Genomic DNA, 22,590 nt, shown 5'->3' with positions numbered 1-22,590 from the left:
TTTTGTAATCAGGCAAGAGAGGACAGTGGTCTGAGCAAGCTAATGTGGAGTTTAGAAGTGTGGACTTCTGAGCTAGACTGCTTGCATTCAAATGCCGACTCTGCCGATCATTACCTGAATAATCTGCTTGATCTTCCTGTACCTGAGTCCTAGAAAGGGCAGAAGAGGGTGGAATGGAAAGGATGAAGAATATGTTAAGAGTTTTAGATATGGTACATTTGAAATGACAGCTGGACACTCAAGTGGAAATGTAAATTACAGTCTGGAGCTCAGTGGGTGGGTCCAGACTGGAACTATTTAGTCAGAATATGTACTGTATTTGAAGCTATGAGATTAAATGATTTCCTCTAGCTCAGTTATATAGAGATGAGTAACCTGTAAAGGATCTATGACAGACCAGTGAAGGAGAAAACCACATGATAGAAATATCCTGAAGACCAATGCTAGAATGTTTCCCACAAAGGTGGGGTGATCGACTGTGTGAAATGCTACAGATGGTGATAGGTGTTAGGTACAACATCTGAGAAGTGACCATTTGAATTAGCAATGAAGTTGTTCTGACCTTGCCAGGAGCGGTTATGGTAAATAGCAGGAAACATGGCTGAATGAAGAGGTTTCAAAGAGAAAACGGGAGGGGATAAAAAAGGTGACAAGTGAGAGAATTACTGAAGGGGAAGATGAAATCCCCTCCAATGAGATACAGATGTCACTTTTATTTGATGGTTAGTGTTGATCTAATCTTAGGCAGTAGGATTCTGGTTTGGCTCATCTGGGTCAATTGAAGGACTGTCTAGTGCGTACTCAGTTACTGAACTCAAGATCTCTCTGCGTTGTTCACTGGAAGGATTCACAGTATTCTGTCATGTGTGTGAGGGGTCAGCGTCTTCATTCTGCTGGAATAGTGTTCTTGAGGTCATAGAACTTGAATCTTTACAAGCAGACCCAAACTATAGTTTTGCTGGGCAAATTTTCAAATGTTTATATTATTTTAGCATTCAAGTTGTCTGGCTAGCTGACTTCTAAGCAGTGACGTCTCAACATCTCTTATTCTCCATTAATCATTGATAGCTGTAATATTACACTGTATTCACTGCATTGATGTAATAGTACATTCTGATAGGTGGGATAACAAGAGTGTGTGAACCAATACGGATAAATGTCAGGGAGTATTCTGTTTGATATCTATATTAAGATTAACATAAAAGTGTGCTAGGGCTTTCATTAACAAAATACCACAGACTGGGTAGCTTAAACAATAGGGCCTTTTCTTACGGTGCTGGAGGCTAGAAGTCTAAGATCAAGATATTAGATGGTTTTGTCTGAGGCCTCTCTCCTTGGCTTGCAGGTGGCCACCTTCTTGCTGTGTCCTCACATGGCCTTTTCTCTGTGCGTATACATCCCTGGTATTTTTTGTATCCAAATTTAATTTTTTTTTTTTTTTAAGGACACCAGTCAGATTTGATTAGGTCCCACACTAATAACTTCCTTTTAACTTAATCACCTCTTTAAAGGCCCCATCTCCAAGTACTCCACATTTTGGGGTACTGGGGATTAGGTCTTCAACATATGGGGTTTGGGAGAACACAATTCAGCCCACAACCTGTGGTAATGTGTTGTGTTAGTGGATATTTTAAGAACAATGGGGGAAAAAACTGATAGAGACAATTTGAAAATGAGTAAGTCTCAGGACTTGAATCAAAGGAGAGCTAGAAAAACTACTACATTAATAAGTAATTTATTAAAACTATGAGATACGTGTGTATATGTACATATACACAAACACACATATAAATATATATATAAAATTAGTTATCACAAAATGCCTACAAGATAGGTATTACTCCCACTTCTCAGATGAGGACACTTAGATTCTGAACATGAATCCCATAATTCATAAAAGGTCTTAAATCTGTAGAGCTATCCAAATTATTAAGTTTACATTCAACATATGGTAGCCATGGTAGAGAAGATAGGAATGTACAATATAACTTAGAACATTTGCAATAAAAAATTATTCCAAATAATAAAATAACAGATATAAAACATTAATTTTAGTTACCTAATATTCATTTCTGTGCTTTGTATTTCCAGATGATTAGAGAGAAACATGATTGTACACATGACAGAAAATTATTCACATAATTCTATCTTTTGTTGAGTGAATGATAATTATGGAAGTCTTGGTGCAAATTTTGATAAGATGATAAAAATTTTAATCATCTTTTCTCCATAGTGATTTTCAGAAGTTTGAGAAAACATGAAAATATGTGAATACTAGTCTCTTCAAATAAGTTTGATGCATTTTCAAAAATATTTCCTTTTGCAATAAACAGTTTGTGTATTTTAGAATTAAAAATTATCATCTGAACAATGCAAATTGGCAGCTATTATAGTTATGTACACAAGTCATATTTTGCTTCAATTACTTTTGCTTAGTTTTGAATTTTCGGTGCCACTTTCATAAATCATCAGGTAATGATTTGTTTAGAAGTCAAATATTTAAAAGCTATGTCTAGTAATTAACTTTAGGGCTATAGAAATGAAAAAGTACCATTGATATGTTTGTGTACTATCTGTGTGTATTCATCATTTAAAGTAGAACAATATTCATACTGACAAGTTTGGGAAAAAATGACATAGCTTGTTTGAAGTATATATTCAAATATTTAAAAAGGAAAGAAGATTGGATTTATTTGAAAAAAACCTTTAACTTCTGAAAAGAACAATCACATTCAAATGGAGTTGTAAACCAATTTTAATTTTTATTCAAAATATGAGATGTCATCATTAGCCCTTATCTTACTCTTGAAAAATGGAGACAATTATAGAGGAAAGGAAGGGAAACAGGGCTATTAGATTTTAAACTCCAGTTTCAAAAATATTCAGGTAAGGCAGGTAAAAAAAAACTCTAGGTACTTTCCCAGTGTCAAACATTGTCATATGCCTGCTTATCTCATAAATATTATCATCTATTAGGAATAATAGTTTTAGATTTTTTTTTTCCTAAATAGCATTTCAAACTTTAAGTGAAGGCTCCCCAGCAGTGCTAATAAACTGACCTGCAGTTTCTTTAAAAAATTCCAATCGATTTGGATTTAAAGAATAAATACCACACACCCATGGCAAACTACTGTATCACCACAAAATGTGATTAGTATTTTACAATTAAGAAATTCAGAGCATTTAAGAGTATATTACTATACTGTGACTGGACTGACCAAAGTGTGGGCCTTTGTATAATAGATTCTGAAGAAGTCACCTGAAAAACAGGGGGAAATAAGTGGTTGAAATAAAGCTTAGCTATATAATTTTAATCAAAACTCATCAGACCTAATAAAATTCTTAAGAAATCGATGAAAAGCGCTGTTCCTAATGTGAACTATAATTAGATAGTATTGACTGTCGGAGGAAAATCACCAACTCAGTAGCTTACCTTGACGTGGAAGCAAAAACAGAGGGCTTTGTTATTATTTAGTAGGCACAGGGAGGAGACTTTTTTTTTTCCTTAAATCAAGAGACTTGATTAAATGTGAACAAATGGGTAGCCGCCAAAAGTGGGATAAACTATCCCCCACCCTAAAATGGCCATATGTTGTAAACCTGCAGTTAATTCTGACATTGCAGAGAAACCTATTACCGCCTTACTTAAAATAAGAAATGAAATATCAAGTATAACAATGAAAAAATAACAAAACCCTGTTGATAGTGAATACATATGAAAACCCCAGTAAGGAATTAAAACCAAATGTATACAGCCACAGTGCGAACGGCGTCCATGCCAGGTCCTGTGCACACAGTGAGTCTTCAATGCAGGGTACGTGTCTTGTCAGCAGCCCCCTCTGCAGAACTGAAGTGTAGTGAGTGCACTCTGTGGCCGGTTCACTACCACCGTAAGTAGGTGTGGCCGCTGCTGTTACTCGTGGCTGTTGGCTGAACGTTATCTTGGGAAACAGTCACTAGACTTTTTTCTTAACAAGCAGTTTCTCGTTAATAAGATTCATTCTGGTTCACTACGGATCAGAACTTAACTGACCTCCTTCGTGTTTTGTTCACTCCTGGCCTCTTTTTAAAACTCCATTGTTTTATAGGCAGCCACTAAAATAAATCCTTTCCCTTTACAACTTCCCTTTCTTTTCTGTAAGGTGGACCCTATGTAAACCTAAAAACATACGTGGTAACTTAATATACAAGGTTTCTCAAAGTGCAAAATGCGTTACATACAGTTTCATAGGCTTCATTTAAACAAAGCATTTTATACAATACAGTACAGTTTGAGATTTCTCCTAAATTACACTGTTCAACAGACAACTACTATAAAAGCTTGGCTGACTCTTCTACAGTTGAACTGTACAAGCTTTGTTCAGACCTAAAAAAGCGGCATCTTTTACTTATCATGTATGTACATACATATTTGAAAATGCTATTTAAATGCTATGTATAGCTACACAAATCTTACAAACCATGAATTTTACTGTCTGGTTTCTGGTTTGCAGACACACACAGTATACAATATTAAAAACAAACTGCGGAACTATTTTATCTCTTTCTGCAAGATCTGCTCGTCCTCTAAGTCCTTTGGAAGGGTTCTCGTCCGCTGCAGCACCACGCTAAGTTCTTCAATTACCCTTGATGGTAACTTACTATCAGAGTCCAAAGCAGCTTTGCCATTCCTGTCCTCAGTCTTCCTCAATGTCTTGAGGCCTTTATGGCTTTTTTGTGGCCCATGAAGGACCTCAGCCTCTGTGTCCTCCAGACAGTTGAAACTCCGATGTTTCCTGGTTCGAGTTCGAAGTTTCTCGTCCTTGTGCTCCAGGCACTGGGCCACCATGGAGGCTCTCTCCTTTAAGCTGCTCTCCCCCAACTCTTGATCCCGCTTTTCACTGAGCCGCAGCTTTTCCAGTTCTGCTCTGGCACTCTGAAAAGAAAATACAACATCTCACAGGAAAGCCTTGGTACAAAGTAAGTTTAAAAGTCATGCCACATAAAAGTTGATGTTTATGTTTATGCTTATTTCTATGATTGAGGTTCTAACTTTACTTTGACAGAACGGGCATGTCTGAATTTACTAACCAAGCGAACAGTACAGGCAAATTAGAGCTACAAAATCAACTGAAAGGTAGACAATGGAAATTCATTTTAACATGCATTTAACACACAGCTTCCAAGAAATCTCTCAGGTTAGTTATTCAGACTGACTCATTTCAAACCTGCCTCTTCCAATTCCCTTCTGTTAGGATGCGTCATATGTTTGTGTACCGGGAATTCCTACAGTGTCCTGTCCGTTGCCACGTGATGTGGGGACATGCTCTATACTTGTACTAAAGCCCCCTCTTTGAGACTTGCAGTACATAGTAGTATATTAAAAATGCTGAGAAGTTCCAGGGCAGAGAGATCTGTTTAACTTCTTTTTCTGTTTTTTTGTTTTCTTCCTCCCACACAATGCCTGTTAGAATCTCACAGATACATTCCTGAAAACACTGAAAAAATATATACATAAATATTAAACCCACTTTTGTATCTGGGGATTAGAGTACACATTAATTCAGTGAGCTATAAAGGTGCACTTTCGTAACTAGCACTCAGAACGTCTGGTGACTGGGCAATTCCTGGCATACAGAACTTCCATCAGATTATCAAACAGCACGAAAACCTAATCAAATATGATACAAGGACAACCAACAGAGAATCAAAAGCATAGAGCACCATGGAGCCACACAGATGTGATACCCAATAAACTGGATCAGGGTATAGGTGGAGTGGAAAGAGAAAAGTTATTTTTCTTTTCGCAAGAAGCAAGAACTGAAGAAACATCTTCAAAATTTTCCCAGTAAAAACTGCAAAGCCTAGAAAGCAAAAGTCTGAAGGAGCACGTAAGTATGAAATTGTGAGTAGCATAAATAGTAAAGATCTTCAATATAGTAAGTTTACAAGACAACACCCCATCTTTCTCTAGTTTTCCCTATGGCAGTTACCCAATGTGATTATCTGAATGCCCTGCTAGAGAGACTCAGTGCAAACAGGGTTTTTGTTTGATATGGTCATTGAAGTGTGAACCTCGTACAGTGCCTGCACTTAGAAAGTGATCATTAACTTATTAAATAGTGAATAAAGAAAGGTTTAAAATTTTTCAAATGTATAACATTATTCTATTTTCCTAAATCTATCAAACCCAAATGTGGAATTGAAACATGCAAATTCAGGCTGAATACAAATATTCTCACAAATGTATTTTATCCATCTTGTAACCTGGAATTTTCTGACAAAATTATGATTATATATCTCAGGTAAATATATTTCTTCTACTCTTAAAACTGGCGAAATATTTAGTATCTAGCTTAATTCTAAAGTTTCATTTGAATATGTTAAAATATTGAGAAACTGGTGGTGCTTGCATAACGTGAATGTAACTATTGCCATTGAAGTATATAACTTACATACGGTTAAAGTGAACAGTTTTATGTTACGTGTATTTTACTATGACAAAATAACCCCTCCCCTGCAAAAAAGGAACGACTATGGAGAATGATACCAGCATACGGCTATGACTGGGAGATTATAAATATTAAACATGTTAAGTTTCACCTGGCATCTCTTACCTGGGGAAAATTAAGGAGCCATATAGACTTTTATTTTAAATTAAAGTGTAGCTGACACGCATATTACACGAGTTTCCTGCGTACAACACAGTGATCTGACGAGTCGGTGTTATGCGATGAGCGTCACCAGTGCAGCCACCACCTGTCATCCTAAAACGCCATTATAATATCATTTGACTATATTCCCTGTGCTGTGTCTTTTATTCCCATGACCTATTCATTCCATCACTGGAAACCTATACACCTCTCACTTTTTCATCCGTTCATCAGGCAATGGACACCTGGGCTGCTTCCATCATTTGGCTATTGTAAATAATGCTGCAGTAAACCTAGGGGTGCATATATCTTTTTGAATTAATGTTTTCATTTTCTTTGGCTTAATACACAGTAGTGGAATTAGTGGCTAGTATGGTGATTCTATTTTTAATTTTTTGAGGCACCTCCATACTGTTTTCCATGGTGGCTGCACCAATTTACATTCCCACCAACAGGGGAATGTGAACGACGTTTTTTTGTTTTTTTTTTTCTCCGCAGCCTCACTGACATGTTGTTTCCTGTCTGTTGGATACCAGCTATTCTGACTGGTATAAAGTGCTCTCTCATTGTGGCTTTTTGGGTTTTTTCTTTGCGGTTTTGATTGGCATTTCCCTGATGATGAGTGATGTTGAGCATCTTCTCATGTGTCTGTCAGCCATCTGTAAGTCTTCTTTGGAAAAATGTCTATTCAGATCCTCTGCCACTTTAATCAGATTATTATTTTGGTGTTGAACTGTAAAAGTTCTTTATGCATTTTGGATATTAACCCCTTATTGGGGAATATCATTTACAAATACGTTCTCCCATTCAGCAGGTTGCCTTTTGTTGGTTTCCTTTGTTGTACAAAAGATTTTTATTTTGGTATAGTCCTAATAATTTATTTTTGCTTTTGTTTCCCTTGCTTGAGGATATGTACCATAATAAATATGTTGCTAAGGCCAATGTCAGAGAGATTACTGCCTATTTTTTATTCTAGGAGCTTTATGGCTTAGGTCTCACCTTTAAAGTCTGTAATCCATTTTGAATTTAAAGTGGTCCCATTTGATTCTTTTGCATGTAGCTGTCCAGTTTTCCCAACACCATTTATTGAAGAGACTGTCTTTTTACCATTGGATAGTCTTTTCTGCTTTGTCAAAGATTAGTTGACCATATAGCTGTGGATCCAAGTTTTCTGTTCTGTTCCATTGATCTAGGTCTATTTTTGTGCCAGTACCAAACTGTTTTGATATTATACATTGGTAGTATGTCTTGAAATCTAGATTGTGATACCTTCAGCTTTGTTCTTCTTTCTTAAGACTGCTTTGGTTATTCAGGGTCTTTTTGTGGTTCCACACAAATTTTAGTATTATTCTAGTTCTGTGAAAAATGTTATTGATATCTTGATAGAGATTGCATTAAATCTGTAGATTGCTTTGGGTAGTATGGACATTTTAACAATATTGGTTCTTCCAATCCATAAGCATTGAAAATCTTTCCATTTGTGTCGTCTTCAATATCTTTCATCAGTGTGTTATTGTTTTTGGAGTACAGGTCTTTCATGTTTTTGGTTAGATGATGATTCCTAGGTATTATTTTTGGTGCAACTGTAAATGGGATTGTTCTCTTCCTGCTATTCCATTAGTGTACAGAAACTCAGCATTTTAATAATGTTCTAATCCATGAGCGTGGAATGCCTTTCCATTTGTTTGTGTCATCTTCAATTTCTTCCATCAGTGTTTTATAGTTTTCAAGATTAGAGGTCTTTTACTTCCTTTTTTTCCCAGGTTATTTTATTCTTGCAATTGCAAATGTAACTGTTTTCTTAATTTCTTTCTGCTACTTTGTTATTAATTTCGTATTCTGCACCTTTACTGAATTCATTTATCACTTCTAATAGTTTTTTAGTGGAGTCTTTAGGGTCTATAGTGATTTCATATAGTGTAGTAACAGTTCTCATCTTTCAACCATCAGCAGAAAGACTTTGGGATTTTCTTAGACGTAGAATTTAGGGGCCAAGTATTCATGCAGGTAACGCTGAAATTTCAAGTAAACTTTAATATTAGCCTAAGAGATGTAATATTATGTAAGATTGTGGTGTAGAAGTGACCTGTTAAGAGTCAAGAGGATGGGAGCGGGGCGGGGGGGGGGTGGTGAGCCTGGGTGGCTCAGTCAGTTAAGCATCTGACTCGATTTCAGCTCAGGTCCTGATTTCAGGGTTATGAGATCGGGTCCCATGTTGGCTCTGTACTCAGTGGGGAGTCTGACTGATGATCATCTCCCTCTGACCCTCCCCAACACTCTCAAATAAATAAATAAAATGTTTTAAAAAAAGTTGAGAGGATGGGACAGTGAGGCTTTGATGAACAATGCTGGGAGTGCCTTTCATGTTGTGGGGAAAGAAGGACATAGTTCATGCACTACACTGTCTTTAATAATTTAAAAAGGATAGATAAGTTATGAAATTAGAGGAGCGAGAGGAAATGTGGTCCAGATGGTGTCTGTATGTGTCAGAGTACGTTTAGAAAAAAGTAGCTGTTTGACTGGAAAGGTCCATGTGAAAAGCAGCGGTTCTCCCTGCAGAGAGTAGTTGCTATGTCTCCGGCAGAGCACGGTGCAGGAATGTGTTCTCAGAGCAAATCACTCACATGGCTTTACTCCGAGCCCACATCTATTTTCCATTATATCCAGATGTAGGCCACTGGTTATGGAGGCCTCAAAATACCAAAACATACACTGACCAATACGTGGATTACAGCAGAAATGCTCTTAAGTAACTTTCGCTACTAAACTCACTGTATTAGTTGATAATCCCCAGGCTATAAAATATATAATCTTATCATAAATCTTCACAATACTGCTTTAAATGCATTATTTACAGTAAATGAACATTATGATTAAACTAGAAAGTATATTTTAAGACACAGAAATAGAAGTACCCATACGCCCAAGGTCATGTAAGTGGGAATTTGGAATGCGATGCCACGTTGGCCTGTCTGGAACCAATGTGCCTCTTTATGTGCTCCAGGATGAGGACAGAAGCATGCAATGAGTAAGATTCTAGGTCACCATTTTCTGCTACAATTGCATCATTCTTCTTTGCTCATTATTTTTGTTTTACAGATGACCAAAAAAAATTGACAATTTTGGAAACAAGTAAATTCTCTCACATTGTCTTCCAAGTTCCTTATTATTTTGACTCCAATGTTAACTATGCACTAGGCATTATTCTAATAAATTCTGAAGTATGATACGCTAGACCTATAAGGTAGAGCTTGTTTTTTAATCCCTCCATGCTTACAGATAAAAAGGCTGAGCAAAATGAAGTTAGGAGGTACCCAAATCACAGGTGGGACCTAGTGTGTACATTCTTAAGCACTATGTTTGCCTCTTCATGTGTGATTTCCTTTGACAACAGCTTACTTTCCCTGACTTATTCAGCTAGCTCACTACTACTCAATTTTAGAAGTCTTTTTTTCCAGGAAGACTCCCTGCCTGATTTAGGTATCCTCACACCAATTTTAATAGAACCTCATGAAATCAAGACAAGACTTGAAATGGTAAGTTGCCAAAGCACCAAATTTACCAGTCTGCCAATACCTTGTTTGAAAAAAAATTCTTCTTGAATATCACCATTGATAGGACTATACATTTTTCTTATGAGTATATCCTACTTAGCAATATATATTTTTTAAAGATCCATTTATTTACTTATTTAGAAAGAGTGCAGGCGGGGGGGGAGAAACCCAAGCAGACCCCTCACTGAGTATGGATCCTAACATGGGCTCAGTCTCACGACCTGGAGATCATGACTTGAGCTGAAACCAAGAGCTGGATACTTAACCAACTATGCCACCCAGGTGCCTCCTTATTTAGCAATATTTTAAACCATTTTCTCTTTTTAAAACAAAGGATCAAAAGTGATTTTTCATTTTGTAAATATATTTTCTTAAAGATGTACATGAATAATTCTATAACAAACATTTCTATAGTTCACATGTAATGTTTAATTTCTATTTTGTTTTAAACTTCCAACACTGGAACATTTAAAATTTTTCTTTGCCAAATTTGTTCAATCACCACATTTACAAAATTTACAAGTGGTTAATTTAGCTTAAATTTTCTAGCAATTAATATTTCATGGAATTATTTTAAGAGCCTAGAACAAGTTCTTTGTGGTTTGGAGTTCATCAGTTTTAAGTATGCTAAAACAGAAAAAAAATTGTCTCTGAAATTCTGGATTTGAGATTAGGTAACAAACTATTATGCTTTATTTAATCATCATCCTAATTCTATACTGGATATTGGTTAATGCATTTTGATTTGGTCTTAATAATTTATCTTTTGCTTTGCCCCATAACTGATCCTAAGGCCACGTCAGAAGCAGCGGGGGTCCCAGCAGGGCACATCTACTCCCTACGACGTTTGCTTCATTTGTTCAAACTATGTTTCTAATTTGGGATCTTGGGAAATATGACCCTTAGAATTTTAAGATTCCAGATTAGCTGAGGAACCCATTATTGTGCGAATACTTTTTTTTTTTAACCAAGAAAACCTGTAAGTGCAGAAGGATGGGGTAGGCAATAAAGGAAATAACCCTTATTTTTCACGGCTTTTCTTTCAGTGAAAAGGAACATTACACTGGGGTAAATGTTCAAGGAAAAATCTCCATGGAAAAATATTTTTTAAATCTGATCACTAAACTAAAAATACCTTTAGTCTTTTAAGAGGAGTTATTGCTGTTTGGAAAGAAAGAGATTCAAACAAACAAACAGCTCAATTCCTAATCCCAAAGAAATAAAACCTTTTACATGTTTTCCTTTTGCTTTGAGGGGCTCAATTAAGGCACTGAAACATGCATTAATCCCGAGTATCTAACGAGTTTTGAGTGCAAACAGATTTTCTCCTTTCCTGAAGAGACAGAACTTCAAGTCAAGATTGATGCTATGTATGCTCTCCCCACCCTGCAAGGTGAGAAGGAAACAAACAGCTGCTTTCCTGAAAGATGCTCAGGGGTCATCTTGCAGTTCCTTAAATTAACTGCGACACCCTATCAGTTCCCAAACCACTGGAATTTGATTGTGTTACTGCAAAGTCTAGTTACCATGGCTCCAGACATAATTGGCCCTGGGCTCCTTTTAAGGGTGGTAAAAGTGAACTTGTAAGACTAATTTGAGATGGCGATTTACCAGGTGGACTTCTGTATACACATTTAAAATTCTTGGCTGTGTGAGGGATAAGAAAATAACTGGTATTATGCATATTTAATTGGATGGTCAATGACAGCATTAAAACTCTTTAAGAAAAGTTAAAATATAAAACTTAAAGGAGGAGCCCAGGGTTATTCATAATGTTTTCTTGCCGGCTGTGATTTTTACTATGCTTTCCAAAGATTATTGTTGTGCTTTTGAAGCTAAAGAAATAATGTATTTAATCACATTAATACATAAGAAAACAAATGCTATAATTAGTATTAAACAAATAAAATCCTAACCTACCTCAATATTTCTCCGGGCTTGGGCTCCACTTCTCTCATGCTGGATGGGAATTAGAGGCAAACCTCCAATTTTGGGATTTTTGGTTATAGAACGTTTTCGTTCCTTTCCAGCCGGTGGCCATATATCATTTTCATGCTGTGGAAACACAATTACTGTTGGTGTGTGATTTTGTTATGTGGTATATCATGTTATAGAGTCACTTGGCTCTTTTTCCATATATCCAGATCAAATGACCCGCTTTCCATGAGAATGCCATTTGTAATTATGCCGTTGACTCTGACAGCAGCATGGCCTGAGGATGTAAAACTCTTAAGTGAACAGGGCTTTGAGGTCTCAGTTCAATTTCTAAGTTTCAAATACATGGCTTCTGCACTAATCAAATCAAAAGGAGGAATGTTTGAGGAAACTGGCAAATCTCTTTGTGAGGAAAAAAATAATACACATGTCTATATTTCTAGGCCCTGCAATCAAAGTAACTATGTATCCATTTTCTCCCTCCACGAAAGACAAGTTTAGTGTAAAAATAATTTGACCTAATAGACCTCAATTCAACCTAAGGCATGGCTATCAGAAAAATTAGCCTTCTTTTATGACCTTTTGAAAAATGTTACTTTTTCATCTAATTGAATTCCAAAGAAATTACCCTGTACACAGACATTTATACTGAAAATCACTGTACAACAGAGTATGGCACATTTGTTCTCAAATTATTGACTACATATTCTGGCCAACTGAACTACTATAGATATGACTGGAGGAAAATTAATTTTGCAATGGGGAGAAATATCCACAGGTAAAAATATAAGCCCCCTGAGTGATAAATCCTTCAGATATGCATATAAAAGAAAAATCTTTAAAGACTTTTTTTCTACTCCTCAGGGTAGATTAACTTTTCAGAAGCTGGCAAAAGCAAACTGATTTTCAGATAACAATCTATGAAAGAAACATAGAATACCAATTATAAAATGATAAGCTTTACAGATGTTCTGATGAAATGAAAACCCTTGGTAAACTATATAGCTAAATGCCTATTCTTATGATTCAACACATTCCTGTCTTACATTGCAATTAGTATTTTAATGTGTTTTATAGCAAATAATTCAACTAATATTGACTGTGTACCCATGTAGCATGGCAAGACTGTATTGAGGGACATACTGCCAGACTCGGTGCTTATCAGTGTGCATAATCTCATTTAATGCATATCATAAATTTATGCAATCTCACTTAACATTTATAACTATAATCTCATTTAATCTTCAATGATCCGACAGCGTAGATCTTTATTACTAGACTAAGTATATATGCATCAGATGTGGCCTTGAATTTTAGGGAAGGATTTACTTTGGTTCAGGAAGTCTGTAATGGTAGATTATTTCAGAGAGAAGGTTACAAGCTTCATAACGCTATGTTTATGTTGCAGCCCCACACTTGGTAAAAATAATTTTGATATTATATAATTGGGATGTTCCCAACATGTAAAGCTCAAAGAAAGTTGGCTAGAAAGCAATTCATTAACCCTATGGATTATGCTTACACTTTTACTCACTGATGTATAATACGTGTGCTAAATGATATTCAGAGAAATCTAAGAGCAAACACGGTCTCAAGTACGTATTTGTTTTTCTGACGTGATAAACTATGTTGTGTATACTGGCTAATTAGTTCTTACCAGATTGATCCAAGAGGTATTTTTCCCAACATAAAAAACATTGTATCTAGTAATACATTCTCACATTTCTAGTTATTTGTAAGTGACCTTAAGAGTCCTACCGCATGGGTCATACAGCTGAGGATCATACTTTCATTATTATGACCAGTGATCACACCCCAAAATCTTCAGTTCTATCTCCCATTTTTTCCCCACCCATCCAGCTTTGAGGCATAATTGACAAAATTACAAGATACTGCAAATATACAATGTGATGATTTGACCTATGTATACACTGTAAAAGGATTCTCCCCCAACAAGTCAATGAAGATATCTATCATTTATTTTGCTGAGAAAAGTTCTACTCTTAGCAAATTTCAGTGATACACTATAGTATTATCAACTCTCTCAACAGTGACCATGCTCTACATGAGATCCTCAAACCTGAAAGTTTGTACCCTTTCACTAACCTCTTCCTATTCCCTCTACCCACCCAGCAACCACTTTTCCACTGTTTCTAGGAGTAACTTTTATTTTTAGATTCCACATATAAGTAATACTTGCATCTTTGTGTGGCTTATTTCACTCAGCATAATGCCCTCCAAGTCCATCCGTGTTGTCACAAATGACAAGACTTCTTTCTTATTTAAGGGTGAATAATTGTGTATGTGTATACACACATATGCTTTCTTTATCCATTATCCTTGGACTTAGACATGACCTAAGGTCATTTACATACCTTTGCAATTGTGACTATTGCTGCAATGAACATGCTTCTTACTCTTTCTAACCTTCACCTCTTACCTTTCCAGCTAACATTTAGTTTCGTTCACTTCTTTAGACTCACTGAGACCTCCATTCTATTCTCGACATCATTCTACTTTCCACATCTTCCCCCACTTCCTTCACAGCCTTAGATTTCATAGTCAATAAGAATACTCACCTCCTTATAAACATCTTTAAGTCCTGTGCTCCTTCTCCTTTCATCATACTTGCCTGGCAAAGCCCCCCACCTAGTTAAACCCAATTCTACTTACTCCATGGGTGCCTACCAATTAATGAAGAAAGAAAAAAGGTCACTCTCTAGATTCATCTCACTTTAAATTTCACCTTAAAGTTTAAGCACTCGCCATTAAGTTGAAGTTCTACTATAGGACAATTGGCCTCCTCACTCTCTGAAGATTATTTCTCACCTTTCCTCTGTCCCTACACTTCCAGTATCCCTCCCTAACTCACTGAGGGTGAGCTCACGAATGTAATTTTTAAAATTACTAGTAATCACTGAGGAATTTCATTTTCCCACCATGAAATATACTACTCTCCCTGCATCTTTCAGCCATATAAGTGAGCCCCCCTTCTCTTCCCAGTATTTACTCTGATTACAAATAACCTTTCTTCAGTCGTAAGTGCCCAGTGGGCTACAACATACAGTCAATAACAAAGCATGACACTCTGTTGTGCAATGATGAACAAATGTGCAGTTGTTCACATTGCTTCATGTCTGCTCAGGGCCTCTGCTGGTTTAATACTCACTTTCCTCAAAATAAAAGAAGATAAAAACAGAGAAGGAGGCAAACCATAAGGGACTCTTAACTACAAACTGAGGGTTGATGGAGGGCAGGGGTGAGGCGCTGGGGGCTGGGTAAACAGGTGATGGGCATTAAGGAGGGCACTTGGTGAGCCCATCGTGTGAGGTACATAAGTGATGAATCACTACATTCTATTCCTGAAACCAATGCTACGCTATATGTTAACTACCTTGAATGTAAATAAAAACTTGGAAGGAAAAAACAAAAAGCCCAGTTCCAATACAAAAAAAAGAAAGAAAAAAAAATCACTTCTATCAAATTCGCATATGCACAAAGTATATAGCCTCCCTTCTTAAAGACAAATAGATTGAAACCCCAAAACCTACCCTGACCTCTTCTTTCTCTCTAGTCACATAGCCTCATTTATCTGCATAGCAAATTCCTTGACTGGATTTTCTATACCAGTCATCTGTCTTTCCTCCCTCTCAACCCTTCTCATTTCCGTTTTTCCTCTTCCGCTTGACCTTTAAAGTTCGGAATGCCCCAGGGCTTATTCTTCTGTCCTTTTCTTCCTTTTCCTTTCTTTCTTCCCTTCTTTCTTTGCCTCTCTCTCCCTAAACCATACCCTCCTTTCATTTTAAATTCTCATATCTCCACAAAATCCAGAACTTTCAATGCAAACTGAATGCGGACTTCCCCCAAATTTACATTTCATCCCAATTTTCACCTAAGGTTTTTTTTTTTTTCCCCTTTAAATCTCTACACCAAATGTGGGGCTTGAACTCACAACCCTGTGATTAAGAGTCGCACCTGAGTTTTTGCTCTATACATCCAATTATGTCTAACAGGCATCTCCAATTTCATATGGCCAAAACAGAACTCTCAATTTTCGCCTGCATCTCTGATCTTATCACTTCTATTTGCCAGTTGCTCTTTTTAAGGAATTAAACATCTGAATTTCTGAAGTCACAAATAAGAAGGAAAAGTCTCTAAAACAATTTAAGTCTTTTTCTGCCTATGTGTTTTCAGGTAGTAACAGTAGTGTCAGACTGAGAAGAGTAGTGTTTATTAACCACTGGAAAGGTTAATAAATTAAATGGTTTTCAAAACAAATAAGGGCCAGATTTGGGGGTGAATTAACTTCCCACTTATAAGAAACAGGGAAGTACATCCTCGGTAATAAAGAGTGGCAACTTAATCGTTACCAGTGAATTTCAATGCTCTTGTGGGAAGCGTTGCTGGGAATTCAGCCAGACAAGGTGGGGGGAGAAAACAATCCTATTAATGAGACTATTTAACCCTTCCCCCAAAGACACACCTCCTATAGGGAGGAGACTAAATGGAGAATTGAGTATAGGTATTAGCTTCTGGCACCCCTGGGTTTAAACCACTCACTAAATGTATGGTGCTGAGCAACTGAGAGCATCTTTCTTACCTTTATTCCCTCAACTACAAGCAACGCCATGCATGGTTTGTTGCAAAGAATACATGAGTTAACTCTTCTGACGAATCCAGCACACAGTAAGTATTAAAGGAATGTAGGCTCCCGTCCTTGTTTCTGGAAAGGCTAGGGTGGGGGGGTGGGAGAGTAGGCGGCCATAGGGAGAACAAGAAGGAAAACAGCACACTTTTCTAGATGAAGATGAATGTGGGACTCTGGTATAACAAGCTCCTCTTTCTTACGCTACCATCTTGAAGCAGTACACCTCTCCTAAGGGAAGGAGTGGCTGCAGTGCCAAAAAAGAAGCCTCAACAAAGACAGTAAGCCCTCTTTCAAAGAGTAATGGATAAATTCGGATTCTCATGTTTAAAAAATATATAAACAAGAAAATAAAGGCATACACATAAAACTCTTATTAAAAATGTTTTGTACATCACACTAACATTTCCTATGAGCAGTGGTTATACTTTGCTAGAGAGCTGAAACAGAGATCGTACCTGGGCAATGAAGACATTGGCCATCCACTCCATCTGAGTCTGTGGACTATCACAACAAATGTGCCTGTAAAACAAGGTTTATAGAATACGTAATTCAAAAAGCAGACTGTTCTCCAGTGTATTTCTTTGGTTATTAAGTGATCAGAAACCTCTTTGGATTTCTCCTGATTCATGACTTAAAGCAATCAAAATGGGAGTATTTCAGTATAAGTTGCTTCAGGCCTCTGTTAAATGTACAATTCAAAATAATAGTAAAATATGCTAGTTTAAACAAAATACAGGTACAGGCTTTGGTAACTGCTGAAAAATGATCAGCAATGTTTTTGGAAAGGCAGAAAAGTCACTGTCATTTACTTTTTCAGGTACATGATGTTAAACTTCTTTTTCCCCAGAAACTCTGAGCCTAAGAAGAAAAATATGTGCACATTTTCTTAAGAGCAGACTTTTAAAAAAGGCTTAGACAGTCTCCATCATTAGGATTATAAACATTAATACCCACAAGACTCATGAAAAATGAATGAAATGAAAAAGTACTAAGGCATGTCCAGTAACACTGATTCAGTAACCTCTTACTGAAAACCTACATAAAACAGAGATCTTGCCCTCAAGGTTCACATAGTCTATTAGAGGAGCTAGGCATGTAAACAAATAAATTAGAACACAAGAGAAAGTCAAGTTGAACACAAATACAGAAAGAGCACACTTGAGGATGCAGTAAAAGATTCTTAAAAAAGGAAAATTCTGTGATATTAAAATGACATGGACATTTCAAGGTAATTATGTATTTTTATTCCTGTATGAAAAACAATTTGTAAAAAGTGTTAAAATGAAATTTGTAAAAAAAAATTCTTGCTTCCTTCATTAGATTCTCACAAAGACATTGTTCCTTTCCATTACCATGTCCAAAAAAACCTGTCCTCTCTATAATTAAGCACCCATGTGTGTAAAATACTACAGATGCCAAGAAGAAATAAGTAATGATTAGAGGTGAGAGTTATCTGATAAGACTTTTGGGGCATTTGAGCCATGGTTTGAAAGAAGAATGGTAGTTGAGTCCACCACATCAGTACGAAGAAGACGGGAACAGCATATAGTGTGGAAAAAGGCTCAGTAAAGGGACTACACATGTTAAACATGGAGAGGTGAAGGAGCAAGAAATGTAGGATAATTAAAGACAGATTACTGTTTTATCAAGTTAAAAAAAAAAAGGAAAAAGGGAAAGCCATGGAAGATAAAGCTGATGGAGCCTCATATCAAAGGGTCTTGTGTGTTGTGCCAGCAATCCTGTACTTTATCCTGCAGAAGAGTGTTAATGCAGGGAAGAAACCCAACGCATTTTAGAAAGCCCCTTTGGTGGCTGGATAAAGAATATTCTAGAAAACAAAAGTAAAATTAGAGGCATGAAGAGCACTTAGGATGACCGCAATAATTCACACAGATGAAGGCATGGCCTGATCAGGAAGACAATTAAGAGGCAGATCCCACACAGTTTAGTGGTTGGTTAGACACAGCTAGGGCGGGAGAAGGAGACAGTACAATCTCTAGGGAGACTGGCTAGATCCTGTGACATCAATGGAAAAAAGTGCATATTTGCAAAGAAAAGGTTTGAGGCCAAGATTTTTTTTTTATATGAAGTTTTGGCTAGTTCTTATCCTTTATATAAAACTGGATTCTGCCTGCTTATCCCATAAAAGCTTGGGATTCCACACTCACATAATAACTAGGGAGAAATCTGACTTAGGAGGGCACTAGCAAGTAGGACACCTGGGATTGAAATGGCCTAAACCTTGAAGCAAATCTATTTTCTTCTCAGACTCAAAATATTTAAAAAATTTTTTTTCAACTTCACTTTGGTGAAACATTTCCTGTCTATAGATCTATCTGCCAATAACATTGTTTACTGAAGTTATCAATATATCAAATCCAAAAACTGCCAGCTGTTAACTTACCAGTGATGTTTTTCAGAATAGGCGGTCAATCCCCAACTAAATCACGTGGGAAAAAGAACACACACATACATATGAAAAAAGAGAAATTGTACAAAACTGAAAACAGGATTCGATATTAAGGAGCTAATCAATGGTGGCAATGTATAACGGAACAGATACCCACGAGTGATGATTCAATGGGTAAGACTGATCTAGAGGCGAATGGCAAGTGAGGGGTTTGGCTACAAATTTAAATATACTCAAGGGAGAGGGACGGAAGGGGTCCATGACATCATGGGAAAGTGAGGGAAATCTCTCAGAAGATACTCTTGGCTGAGGAAGGATAGATATCTAGGAAAATGGCCAAACAAGATATATACCTTCTACTGAGATTGTGGGAAATTAAAGAATGTGTCAACAGCAACACAGGTGTATTGCTGGGTTTACAAATTAGGCATGTAGGCAAAAATGAGAAAAATTTTCAGTAACGGAAACCCAACGTAAGCATCTAACAGTTCATGAAAATGTTTCCTATTTGTGAAAACATTAATTAATCAAATTAATATTTGTGATTAGAAAGTATGGCATAAACCACATGCTGGCATGATTCAAATGTTGACGAGGAGGACAGTGTAGAAGAGAGCCCACTTCCTGTCCACCACCTGGGTGCTGTGGGTTTACTACCAAATTTGGCAAAACAAAGGGCAAATTACACAGCCAGGCATCAAGAGGCTGTTTTCCTGTGTGTAGGACGGTCTGGAACATTCCTTATGTCCCCAGGTCGTGAGACTGATCAAGGAATGGAATGTGGAGAAAAACCAGGTGTTTTTCAGTAGACAGGGCCTTCTGGGGATTTCCTGCTTTACAGGGCGGATGCGCCATTGCCAAGGAGTTTGACTTTAGCGAGAACATCATGATTTTTATCTGCCCACAGAAGTTCCCTCGATCTGCAACAGGTCCGCTGCCATGTTTGTGGCAGCTCAAAGATTTTGTCCATAGCTTAACTATCATGTAATGCCTCTGACCTCCCAATCCTTAAATAGACACATATTCCTGCAACTTTTCCTTCTCAGAACCCTTCCCTTTCAAACCTTACCTTGTTGGAGGCTTCATTTTCTTTTTCACGCCAAGATAAAACTTCATTGAACCAAGCGAAAACATTTTGTCATATTTACTACTCTGTAAGGAAAACAAAATAATGTGTAAAATTAAACAGACTTTATAAATATCTTTATATTTTCCTTGAGTATTAATGATGAGTTTAGCATTGTTTAGTTTCTCCAATGTTTTATGGATGTTATACAAAGTTTTTAGTACATGACGACTGTTCTGACTGCAATGTTATAAATTTAAATAGAAAATTTTGGATACACATATATGTTTATATATGTGTGTACGTGTATACATAGATACAATGTTTTATTCAAGACACCTGGGAAGATATATATCAGAACTGATAATTTTTCAATTTTTTCATATTTTAAAAATAGAATCATATGCAATATTCTGTAATTCCATCAGTGTTGTCTGGGACAGCACCCTGCATTCATGTAACTAAGACGACCGCCTCCATGTTAGGTTTTATTGCCAAATGCATTATGATTTTCTGTACTTTCTGGATTTCAGGATGATGGAAAACATACTATGAACCTTTATGGGGACATACTGAACTATCTCAAGCATCCACATTAATAACATTTTTTACAAATAATTAATGAAAGTAGACTATTAAAAATTTACATCTACTCTGGATCAATTATCTATTCTCTATACACATCCTGACATATTTATCTGTAACTAATATTTTTTAAAAATCCTGGAACATAGGCTATCAGGCAAAACTTGAATCATCATACTCTAATTTCAAAACTTGTATCAAACCACATACATTTTATTATCTATCCTTGGAAAACCTGAAATAATTTTACAAAGAGAACAGCCTTGGAAATGATTACTGACACCTGCTTTCCCCATGCCCTAAGAATTCTGAAGGAAACCTTTTAAGTGTTAGGCATACAGCATTTATAACTAAGAGCAAGGGGGTTGGACTCATAGAAACCTGGGTGCCAATCTGGCTTGCTACTTAGTTTGTGACCTTGCATTACTTTTCTCTGCTCTTCTTGTTTGTTAGTAAAGAGGGATAATAAAAATATTATCTCATAGGGTTATTAAGAATAAATGAGTAAGGGGGCATCTACACAGCTCAGTTAAGCAGCTGCCTTCAGCTCAGGTCATGATCTCAGGGTCCTGGGATCGAGCCCCATGTCTGGCTCCCTGCTCAGCAGGGAGTCTGCTTGTCACTCTTCCCCTCCCCCTGCTCATACTCTCTCTCAAATAAATAAATATTTTTTTAAAAAGATTAAGTAAAGGGGTACTGTGAAGGATTATTCTACAGACTAAATAAGAAAAATGTCAATAAAGCATTTAGTCCAGTCATCAGCATAAGGGTGCAGTAATTTACAGCTATTGTTATTAGGAATTTAGAACACATCACTTCAGAGACACAGTAATACAGACAAGTTGTTAGAATCCTAAGACGGTATACAAAAGCCCATTTAGCAAATATTGGCTAAAATTTAGTACTAAGTACAATTTAGCTGAAATTAGTTCGAAGTTCTATAAAAGTTGAACTATTACTATGAAGTCTTTTCTTCATGAAAGCAATTGAGTTTGAAAAGTAAAAAGGATGGAAAATACATTTATAAAATTAAAAATTGCCTTTCATAGAGAAAACAGGCTAAGACAACATAGAGGAAACATAAAGGCAAAGCAAGCAAGAAGATTATCAGGAATAATGCTTGGGTGACCAGGGCTCTATGGCACTGATGAGGCCTGGACTGTACATGGTGAATTTACTCCTAGTCACTATAATCAATGTTTGCTATTATCATCATGGTAGATAATTTAAAATAGTTATTTTGGATATTTTTTTTCTCTTATGGCTACATTTCTAGAAATGGAATCACTGGGCTAAAGGCTAGGAGCGTGTTTAAGATTTTGGGGGTGGCAGGGTGGCTCGGTCGGTTGAGCAACGACTCTTGATTTTGGCTCAGGTTGTGATCTCAGGGTCATGGGATAGAGCCCTGTATGGGGCTCCGCGCTCAGCACGGTGTCTGCTTGTCCCTTTTCCTCTGCTCCTCCCCACATTCGCACTCTTGTTCAATCTCTCAAATAAATACATAACATTAAAAAAAAAAAAAAAAGGAATAAGATTTTGGCCAAACTGAGAGTGTACATTTACTTACAATTACACATACACTCATATATTCATGAGCAACTTTAACTTTTGATTTGGTCCACAATTTATCTCTCTTTACTTGTTTGAATTAGTTTTGTATCTATGAAATAAGAAATTGCCTTGTCTTTTTAAATGAAATGTTCTACACGAACTGCTGTTTTGTTTACTTTTATTATTTTTATGAAGTCATATTGATCTTT

The 22,590-nt window shown here is 36.6% G+C and overlaps 1 protein-coding gene across 25 annotated transcripts in view; it reads right to left on the bottom strand.

Moving 5' to 3' along the window:
• Positions 1–1,719: 1,719 nt before the first annotated feature.
• The window catches only part of ARAP2 (ArfGAP with RhoGAP domain, ankyrin repeat and PH domain 2), a 562,492-nt gene continuing 541,621 nt past the window's right edge, over positions 1,720–22,590 (bottom strand). For all 25 annotated transcript variants that reach the window (XM_087864225.1, XM_087864226.1, XM_087864224.1 and 22 more), the window contains 5 exons: positions 20,249–20,331; positions 19,174–19,209; positions 17,225–17,288; positions 12,107–12,241; positions 1,720–4,915 (listed from right to left, as the gene is read on the bottom strand). In XM_087864225.1, the coding sequence (XP_087720351.1) occupies positions 4,532–4,915; positions 12,107–12,241; positions 17,225–17,288; positions 19,174–19,209; positions 20,249–20,331 (702 nt within the window). In that variant the 3' untranslated portion in view covers positions 1,720–4,531. The remainder of the gene's footprint in view (positions 4,916–12,106; positions 12,242–17,224; positions 17,289–19,173; positions 19,210–20,248; positions 20,332–22,590) is intronic.

Source organism: Ursus americanus, chromosome 8 (assembly GCF_024610735.1).
Source record: "Ursus americanus isolate L20-20 chromosome 8, mUrsAme1.1.p, whole genome shotgun sequence".
NCBI lineage: Eukaryota > Metazoa > Chordata > Mammalia > Carnivora > Ursidae > Ursus > Ursus americanus.
Note: the sequence above shows the minus strand (reverse complement) of the source record. Positions and strands in the feature narration are given on the sequence as shown.